Here is an 11,261-nt window from a genome sequence, read left to right on the forward strand (position 1 = left end):
GACAGACAAAAACTGAATTATCATTTATCTTGTTCTATCTCACTTTTTGTATTGTTAAAAGCTCTGTCTCATAAAGCACAGAGGAGAGCGTCTATTTTATCTTCTTTTTTTCAATGTATTAAAACACTATCAGTTGTGTTTACACACACTATTGTGCGAGATGTTCAGTTTTCAGTATAATAACTCGTTATATTTTACTGATATTCTCCATCGTGCGGCGACATCTTTACATTTGTCATTTTAATGATATTGACCTGTGAACTCTGAGAAACAAACTCCGAAAAAGAATATGTTTTTTTTGCTCTCGGATATTCTGTGCAAAATAAATACAAGAATGAATGTCAGAAAACTGACGAAAACATTTTTACACATTTGAAACAACTTATCCACACTACAGCTACTCTGCTTCCTAGACAGAGAGAATCTTCCCAGAGCACCGTAGAGTGAACGACCCCGTTTCTCGGGTCGCAAGAAAGGTGTGCAAGTGCGCTCCACTGGACCACCGCATTTGGCGAACAGAATGTATTCATTCGAGAGCGAAACATCCGTGTTTTCTCTCTATTTGCTTTCGTTATCTGACTTTTTTTCTTTTCATTTTAAGTTTTGCTTCTTTGTCTGTTTTTTGCTGACGATTTCTTATTGATTTTTTTTGTTTTCGGCATATTTTTGTTTTAATTTCGCTGCGTTTTGTTCGTTTCGCTCATTAAAATGTTGTTTTGTCAGGTGGCAATGTCGGAACCGACGCATAAAAACGACGATACCAAATGGAAAGTCTTCTCAATGTCTGGTAAGACACTCGGAAAAGATCCGAAGTATCGCAACTCGTTGGTGAGTTAATATTGCATAAACTCCTGATTTAATTACGTAATTACAGACCAACTGGGTGATCTCGGATGATAAATCCCTTCAGCTGCTTCCCATTCATTATGCACTCCCAGAAGACATTCGCAAAACTCAGAAAATTGATTATTTTCTGATCGATTACGACGAATTTCGTGCAGCCGAACAAGTGGAATCGCATTTTCCGGGATTCACGTGGAAAACGTGTGCAGACTTCTTCGGGACTTTTGAGACGTTTGCGAAGATGCTGAAAATGGTAATAGTTGCTTGAAATTAAATTTTTTCAATAAAGTTCATTTTCAGTTTGGCGGTGGTGTCCAGAAAAAATTTTACCTTCGTGTAATCTCTGCTAATGTGATGGGCGATGAGCAACCAGGGGATTCTCGAGTTTTTGCTGATGAGGTGGCGATTATGATCCCATTTCTGAGAGAACAACAGGGAATGCCTTTCGAAAACGCTGCAGGTTAGTTTAATGAGTTGATGTTATAGTTTCCCTAGCAAAGCCCGAGTGTGAAGAAAACAAATATTCCAGATGAGCAAGAAAACATTTTCAAAAGGTTGAATCCACTCGAACAATTTGTTTCCACTATCACGCTTAACGACTTGGAAAAGTTGCTCAAAGAATATGATGTTGACAAGTCGTTATTGACAGTAAGAGTTTAAAGTATAGAACTCTAAGTGAATTTTTTATTGTTTCAGCTTGTTGACGATCCCGTTCACGTCATCGGATGGAGATCACTTGAAATGACGGGTACACCGTTCAAAATTCTTAATGCTTTTAGTACTCCAATGCTGGACAAAAAACAGGCCATACTGTACATGTTTCAACACTTAGTGTGCGGCGTGAATTGGGAAGGAGTTTCACTAAGTGTGAGATCCCATACCATTGGGGTCATCGGTTCTTGCACTCTAGGTCCAAGTGTAAGCAATTAAATTACAATTAAAATTTTCAGTTAACTTTTGTTTAAATATTTAGGGTGATTACATGGCGTTTCACACTGTTGTCAACCTCATTGTTCTTATGAATCGAGACTCCTCCAATTTCCACAATGGCAAAAAAACGAAGGTCGACATACTGTACCATAGCCAGAGTGCAAATAATCTGGTTGGTTATGACGAGTACAAAGAACTTGCTGCAGCTTTCAACTTGCCGGTTTACGTATTTGTGAATATGAACTTGCCGGCTCTGCCAGTATGGATGCTCAGAGCATTGCTCACACTCGGATGGCTTCACAGCATAGTTCAAAATGATGTCAAGTTGCACGATTTTGTCGCTGGCATTGCTGAGGCAACCATAACTGCTCTCATGGCTACAATTCCGAGAGTTGATCGAAAGTTCATTAGAGATGTGCAGGTATATAGAGATACGGTATAAATGTTTCAGTAATTTTTTTCCAGCAAGAAGCTCTTAGCTACATGTTTGAACAACTTGAATTGAAAAAAGAACACGGCAACGTCTTGGATGTCCATACCCAGCAACAAGAGGAAAAGAGTGTTGAGAAACCAGGAAAGAGTGAGTCGCTTACAGGGAGGGCATGTTAAAAGAATCACGATTGTTTAATCACCTGACCACTGTCTGAAATCACACTTCATTTCGTTATGTTTCAGATGGAAAGCACACAGGACAAAACGATAAGTGATAAAAGATTCCTACAGTTCTCCATCTACTGTCATTTGAACGTAATCTTCGACATATCATACTCTACGGGTCTTTTCTCTGGTTATCGCCATCACGACTAAACGTTTTTTAATTATGAAGTTTTCCGCAGTCACTATGATATATCCAATTTATGCGTATCTTTTTTGCTATTGTAGTTTTTTAAATAAACCCGTCTTCTGTATTTTCGCATTTAAATTATTTCACGATTATCCGGGTAAAATTTTTCGTCGTCCCCTCACGAGATCATTCAAAGGGTGGGTTCATAGTGAGAAATGCGGGGCAACAATATAAAATAATGACTGGTAACAGGGGAATAGCACAGTAATATAGGTTTACCGATTTAAAAGACATTTTGAATAAATATAAGAAAGTAATACGTGGAAGGGTGGTTAAAGACAAAGGGTAAACTCTAATAGCGGGTTATACAAAATATAATTAGAGTACAGAATTCGGAGGGAGGGAGAGAAAACAAGAGGTCGGGGCGGTGATGACGTTCCATAGGGGGGACAGTATGAGAGAAGAAATCAGAGCAATTGGCTTCATTACAAACAATATTCATAGTGCAAATCTAAGTTTGGAAAGTAATAAGTACCGCTGACAAATTTATATTGAAAAAGCAGCTGGCCTTTGAATCTACGATTTCGCGTAGAGAGAAAATTGAGTTGAAACAGACGGTCCAAATAAAAGGAATGAGTTAGGTTGAAGCGTTGAAAGATTTTCCTGGTGAAGAATCGGAGAGAAGATTCAAGAGGTAACGATAATTTTGCAGCAGGACTAAAAGAGTAAACTGTAACACATCATTATCGTCCCAATCAAAAGGAATCCCAGAAAACATAATCTCAAGAAATATAGTACCATACGCGTTTTTTTAAACTGATTTCTATTCTTTTCACCGACTTCTAGTGACTCATTTCATGGTATTTGAAATACTGTTTTGACCACTTGGAAAAACTTTGAAAGTTTGATCACCTATGGTTTTCTTAATTTGAATGTGGTTTTGACATTTTGTGAAATTTCCAGTTATAATGACGGCTTGAAATTATCTCCGTTTGAAGAGTCTTCACAATACGTTCCAGACATTTAAAAATCCAACATCTTTGCAACACAGAAATTGTATCGTATTCGAACGTTTATATGCACAGAAGATGAAAATTTATGACATGAAAAAATGACAGGAAAAAAAGGTGACGAAAAACCGGTGAACTAGAACAAATTATTGGTAATAGTACATTTAAAACTGTGTGAACACTAAAAATCTAGAAAAAAAGCAGAAAACTGATGCGTTCACAGAAATGAAGGGTCATGTCAGAACAACAGAAACAGTTCAGATAGAATTACAAGATTTGGAGTACTAGAAAATGACACTCACATTCAGTATATTTTCCACGAGTTGACCTCTTCATCTCTGGCTTATTCACTAAATTTCTTCGTATAAACGAATGCCGCTCTTAGTGGATCGTCGTAGTAGGTCTCGTCTCTCTCAGTTTCAATAAAACCGCAATGTTGATAAAACTGCTGAGCAGTAGTATTGCCGACCTGAAAAACCCAAATAAATTGTTTAATAAAAAGTCAAAACCAAATCTCACTTGTACATGCAATTGAATATCTTTTTTCAAGGCTCTGACAAAAGAAATCGCGTATTGACCTTACAAGGGAATTGACTTTCCGTACCCGTTCAGAATTTTCTATAAACTTGCACACTGATAGTTTCGAGCCTGCTCTGAACAATGATGATAGTCAAAAAATGCAAAACTCCCGAAAAAGTGGATTTTTTTGCTCCGAAAGTTTGCTCATTTTTCATCATAGAAAACGCGAGTGCCACTTTGGGAGGACTATCGGGTTTGTGAAGGCAACTAGCTGCCCTCTCGGTCAGCGGTTGAATGGCCACGTGGCAGAGTGGGGGACTGGTAGGAGGAAGGTCTGGGGATCGACCCCTTCCCCTTTTTCTTTTTTTTTTGCTTTTTGAAAACCGACTGTGGAAAGTTAATTACAGCTTTTTCGACCTATTCTATGAAGTTTTTATTCCGTTTTGAACTATTTTCTACATTATCTGAACATTTGGAACAAAAATTGTTTTGAGAAAATTTTGTGTTCTCATGATCATTCGTTCATGGTGGACACTCCTCTTTGCCAATTCTTTAATGAATCATGGTTTTTAAGTAGGTATTCCGGATTCTTGCTGTACAGGGCCTTATTCATTCTAAATAAATATCTGGTTCGAGAGTAGATGAGAAAATTTGGTTGACAAGCTTTCAAAAATGAGCGGGTATCCCATGAGGAGATGAACGAATGATCATGAGAACACAAAATTTTCTCAAAGCAATTTTTGTTCCAAATGTTCAGATAATGTAGAAAATAGTTCAAAACGGAATAAAAACTTCATAGAATAGGTCGAAAAAGCTGTAATTAACTTTCCACAGTCGGTTTTCAAAAAGCAAAAAAAAAAGAAAAAGGGGAAGGGGTCGATCCCCAGACCTTCCTCCTACCAGTCCCCCACTCTGCCACGTGGCCATTCAACCGCTGACCGAGAGGGCAGCTAGTTGCCTTCACAAACCCGATAGTCCTCCCAAAGTGGCACTCGCGTTTTCTATGATGAAAAATGAGCAAACTTTCGGAGCAAAAAAATCCACTTTTTCGGGAGTTTTGCATTTTTTGACTATCATCATTGTTCAGAGCAGACTCGAAACTATCAGTGTGCAAGTTTATAGAAAATTCTGAACGGGTACGGAAAGTCAATTCCCTTGTTAGTGTTATTATCTCGAATGAAACTATTCGTTTCATATTTTAATTAGTTTTTGTTGTTCAACCAAACTGTTCAATCAGCAATATATGATCATTTTTGTGGAACTTGTAGAACGTAGTCCACAACATAATAAAATATTAGGAACTCATTGAGTAATTTGAGATTTGAAAACAATCAATAGCTGCGTTCATGTTTTGGTTTCATTATCACAGCTAACTTTTTGTTTTTATTTGTAATCACGGGTCTGTTGGAATTGTCAATACACAGATTTTTCGAAAGTTCAAAGAAGCATTTTTGTTTCAAATACGGATTAATATTTTATTTCCTTATTTGTTGAATATCCTAGGAAATAAATGTTGCTATAAAAACAAACAGATGTCTTTGACTCACACTGACAGACAGACATAAGTAGATATTTCAGTTGATACCAGTTGCCTGGAAACTGTCATAAACTCACAAACCAGTAAATGATTCTGATGAAATTTGAGCTTCTAGTTTCAAATTCAGACAAATAGAAGAGCATTGCTTTTAGAAAGCTTTCAATAACTATCTGGTAGATAATTTACAAATCCGGAATGAAATGGTATTTCTTGTTCTACGGAACGAGTTCTAGCTGTTTTTTTGTGTTTCATTTTCTATTTTCGCGCTCACGTTGCCAACTTGTCTTTTCTTTACTTGATTCAGATAGAGACAAAGCCATGTTTACAACGAAGAGACAACGAGTAAAAATGTTACTTATTCATTGTAATTTTCAATTTTTAGACAAAAGGTTCATTTAAAAGTGTAAGATCAACAGATTCAGAGCCTAAGTGTTACCCAAACAATAATTACCCAACTAATAATAACAAACAATTGAGAAGTACTAACCGCATTATAAAAAAACGAGTGTGACAAAATTGCATAGTCCAGACAAAAATGATCATATATTGCTGATTGAACAGTTTGGTTGAACAACAAAAACTAATTAAAATATGAAACGAATAGTTTCATTCGAGATAATAACACTAAGGTCAATACGCGATTTCTTTTGTCAGAGCCTTGAAAAAAGATATTCAATTGCATGTACAAGTGAGATTTGGTTTTGACTTTTTATTAAACAATTTATTTGGGTTTTTCAGGTCGGAAATACTACTGCTCAGCAGTTTTATCAACATTGCGGTTTTATTGAAACTGAGAGAGACGAGACCTACTACGACGATCCACTAAGAGCGGCATTCGTTTATACGAAGAAATTTAGTGAATAAGCCAGAGATGAAGAGGTCAACTCGTGGAAAATATACTGAATGTGAGTGTCATTTTTTAGTACTCCAAATCTTGTAATTCTATCTGAACTGTTTCTGTTGTTCTGACATGACCCTTCATTTCTGTGAACGCATCAGTTTTCTGCTTTTTTTCTAGATTTTTAGTGTTCACACAGTTTTAAATGTACTATTACCAATAATTTGTTCTAGTTCACCGGTTTTTCGTCACCTTTTTTTCCTGTCATTTTTTCATGTCATAAATTTTCATCTTCTGTGCATATAAACGTTCGAATACGATACAATTTCTGTGTTGCAAAGATGTTGGATTTTTAAATGTCTGGAACGTATTGTGAAGACTCTTCAAACGGAGATAATTTCAAGCCGTCATTATAACTGGAAATTTCACAAAATGTCAAAACCACATTCAAATTAAGAAAACCATAGGTGATCAAACTTTCAAAGTTTTTCCAAGTGGTCAAAACAGTATTTCAAATACCATGAAATGAGTCACTAGAAGTCGGTGAAAAGAATAGAAATCAGTTTAAAAAAACGCGTATGGTACTATATTTCTTGAGATTATGTTTTCTGGGATTCCTTTTGATTGGGACGATAATGATGTGTTACAGTTTACTCTTTTAGTCCTGCTGCAAAATTATCGTTACCTCTTGAATCTTCTCTCCGATTCTTCACCAGGAAAATCTTTCAACGCTTCAACCTAACTCATTCCTTTTATTTGGACCGTCTGTTTCAACTCAATTTTCTCTCTACGCGAAATCGTAGATTCAAAGGCCAGCTGCTTTTTCAATATAAATTTGTCAGCGGTACTTATTACTTTCCAAACTTAGATTTGCACTATGAATATTGTTTGTAATGAAGCCAATTGCTCTGATTTCTTCTCTCATACTGTCCCCCCTATGGAACGTCATCACCGCCCCGACCTCTTGTTTTCTCTCCCTCCCTCCGAATTCTGTACTCTAATTATATCTTGTATAACCCGCTATTAGAGTTTACCCTTTGTCTTTAACCACCCTTCCACGTATTACTTTCTTATATTTATTCAAAATGTCTTTTAAATCGGTAAACCTATATTACTGTGCTATTCCCCTGTTACCAGTCATTATTTTATATTGTTGCCCCGCATTTCTCACTATGAACCCACCCTTTGAATGATCTCGTGAGGGGACGATGAAAAATTTTACCCGGATAATCGTGAAATAATTTGAATGCAAAAATACAGAAGACGGGTTTATTTAAAAAACTACAATAGCAAAAAAGATACGCATAAATTGGATATATCACAGTGACTTAAAAAGTAGCGGATCTTAATAAGTAGCAGATCTGGAATACCAGATCTAAGCGCCGACGGGTAAAGAACCCTTCTGAGCCTGATTTAATAAGTTGCGGATCTGGAACACCAGATCTAAGCGCCGACAGGTGAAGAACAACGTTTTGTACAACACTGCTCTGTTCAGTTTGAGTTACATTCCTCACGGACAATACTCGGAATCGTGGAAACACGATTAGATGTAATTCAGAAAGATAACACTTTTTTTCACCCACAATTGGGTACTGTGGAGTATAGTTGTACCTATTAAGACCAAACACGCTGGCCCCGCTCCAATAGGCCGATGAGCGTTGATTTGCATTCCTCGCGGACAATACTCGGAATCTTGGGCACACGATTAGATGCACTCAGCCCTGATAGGACCACGTGGCAAAACATCTAAACTGAATTACGTTACTGGGACTACTAGTCTCAGTCGGTGTTTTATCCGCAGAACCAGATCCTGGAACCTATTCTAGCGCAGATACAGAACCACATAAACTCACTGCGAGTCAATTGTAATAGCTACATCAGCAAGAGGAGGCGAAGATCATTCCTTCTCATTTCCACTATCAATACCATCGCATAAAAAGCCGCAGGCTTGATCTCTTCCAACGGAATGAGAAAAACCTCGTTTGCGAACCAAAACTCATTCGACATTCAAAGTCTATAACAACTACAATTGTCGATCCAAACAAAATTGGTGATCTCAAAGTCACTTGGAAACGCCAAAAGTGCGCAATACTGATGCCGCGGCTATCCTGATGCTCTGTGAAGATCCCACAAAATTATACACATGATATTGAGCAAGAGACTCCACGAAATGCCATATCACATCTTCCAATTGAAGGTAGTGAACAATAAGATCGAGGGTTTTGACTCATATCTCTAAAAGACCAAAAACTTACTTGAAACGAAGGTAACCTAAGAAGACTTGCTCATAAAGACAAGGACGCTCCATACAGAGAGTCACTTCAAAACGAAAGTGCTTATGATCAATCCGCGGTTGCGGACATTATCAAGTCAACTCTCACTACGAGTGTACGATCCGCGGAGAGGGAAACCACTGTCACAACAGTACAAACTCCCCAACGCTCAGCAGTCATTATCAGTTACCCAAGTATTAAATCAAATTCCACCGAAACACCTAACGCTTTCCATACTCTTGATTTGAAAGAGATAAAGAATGCTACCTCAAATGTTGAGATACACATTCTTCAATATACGACCCAAATGGGTCAAGATATGGAACAGCACCTAGGTGCAAAAATTCATATAAAATTTAAAACATCAGTCAATAGATCCAGAGCACACAACAAAGCGTACCTGCCGTCAGAGATCTCGTAGACAAAGCTCAAAGCTTCATCAAGATCTTAATCTGAATGCAGAAATAATGCTGGAACTTTTTCAAAAGCTCAAAGAGATCAGTGACTCAAACCAAATAAAGTTCACCCTTACAAAAGTTATGGATATTGTAGTGATATGCTGTATACAAGATACTGTTCAAAGAAAGAGTACTAACAGAAACAAAGAGAACTGTCTAAAGGAAGCTCATCCAGTGGCAACGTACATATATCGTTCCACCAAAGCTAAAAAACCGAAGTAAAAGTATCACGGCAGAGTCAAATGTACCAAACGGTGCGTCACAAGCTGACTTGAGAACTATATCTTTCACTGATACCTGCTTCTATGCTTCATTCATTTGTTACAGTAACCATGTTTCACAAAGTGACACTTCTCGAACCCAGTTCGAACCGTCAGATCTGTAGAACATTGTTCACGATCCGCGGTTGTATCCGCTACAAATCCTAAAAATAACTCATCATATGAAAATCTCTTTTAAAAACTAACTATACCGAAGACGGTGATAAAGAAGAATTGGCTATGCAGCTGTTCACTGAGATTCTAAACAGATTAAACCATTATGTTTATGCGACATTAGTTCCGAATGACACAGAACGCCTCACATTCCTTTATCTGGAAACAACAGAAGGCGAACCACTTCTTGGTCTTATTGACTCAGGAGCGTCTCTGTCTCTCATTCTGGAATCATTCGCAAATGGTTATTTACATCCGATCTTGAAACGAACGTGACTGTCAGTCCAAGGATTCAGATTCACCACATTCGAAAAACAAATATTCATGCCTTACAAAGTCATCTTCAAGATACCAGAAATCCACAATCCATAGTGATTGTAGGATCACCAGCTCTAATGGACCCAAAGATCCAAGCAGAGGTAATATTATCCGAAAACTCGCTACTACGGTGCGAAAGCCAGCCCTAGGGCAGAAAGTTATCGATCCGCGGTTGTCAGATAAATATCGAACTGCAATTGAACAGTAGTGATCCGGAAGATGCCCTGACAGAACTAACTTACAAAATTGCCAATTCAATGGTTGCAAAACCTGAGTTCTAAAGATCCCTGTACATCTGATGACAGTTGCAAAAAATCCACAGTGGATTTCTTACATAAGTTCATCGCAGTTGTCAAACACAAGAACAAAAGAACAAAAAGTTTTCTTACATATAACGGCAACAAGTCACGTCCAGCAGCAGTGCTGCAAGAGATCGGTCAATATTGTAATCACACTGAAGAAAGGCACAAAACTTTTTAATAAAATTTACTAAAATTATTTTCAATAAAGACAAAGACACCCATCCCAAAGAGATGTTGCGATCCGCCCGTCAAAATATGACACCTGGACAATTTCCAAACTAGGTATTCGTTCAATGCAATTAGCATGCGATCTTGTACATACTATCCAGACAGATCCTCCGCATGACCATACACGATTGCAAGAGAAGTCACCTGTCCAATTGAGTCAGATATTTGGTTCATTCTGAGATCATCGATCCAGACACCAAAACGATTGTGACTATACTCGCCGAAAAACCCATTGTCCCTCGATCCGCAGTTCTACCACAAAACGACAAAACTGTCATGGTTCTGAACGCTACTAATACGAGGAAAGGATCATATGCAACAACAAATTCTCTTAAATACTCACTAAAATTATTACAAAAACTCTGAACACATTCAGCAAAGTAGAATATTAGTCTTGGGAAAGCCAAGTGATGAAACAGTTCCAAAATCTTGACTAGCTTCACCTAGCAAAGATAGCGAGATTGCTCATTATCACCGAGCATTGCAAAGACTGATTGTATATTATCACGGCTACACCTTCCCTACTGTCATCGAGCACAACACTGGCGCAGATGGAATACACCGTGTTACACAGAAGGATTGCATCTCCATTGCTTCCACATGAAGCAAGTGAGACAATTCTCAGACACCCGCGGTTTCCACTTGCAAAAATTACCGCTCACAAAACATATGCCATTAATGGCCAAATGCCAGAAGACTAGACAACGTCTAAAAAGTCACAAATAGTCATTGGGAATAATCACTCATGTTGAAAAATCAAAACGCGACAGACAAATTCGATCCGCGA

General features: G+C 37.8%; 1 protein-coding gene across 1 annotated transcript; it reads left to right on the top strand.

Moving 5' to 3' along the window:
• Window positions 1-729: 729 nt before the first annotated feature.
• On the top strand, window positions 730-2,480 carry GCK72_026262 (uncharacterized protein; the record flags this gene model as incomplete). The annotated part of the gene is made up of 8 exons (XM_053736783.1): window positions 730-828; window positions 875-1,096; window positions 1,144-1,303; window positions 1,373-1,491; window positions 1,540-1,761; window positions 1,817-2,194; window positions 2,239-2,353; window positions 2,449-2,480. The coding sequence occupies 8 exons, from the start codon at window positions 730-732 to the stop codon at window positions 2,478-2,480; spliced, it is 1,347 nt and encodes a 448-aa protein (XP_053580349.1).
• Window positions 2,481-11,261: the final 8,781 nt, after the last annotated feature.

This window comes from Caenorhabditis remanei, chromosome X (assembly GCF_010183535.1).
Source record: "Caenorhabditis remanei strain PX506 chromosome X, whole genome shotgun sequence".
NCBI lineage: Eukaryota > Metazoa > Nematoda > Chromadorea > Rhabditida > Rhabditidae > Caenorhabditis > Caenorhabditis remanei.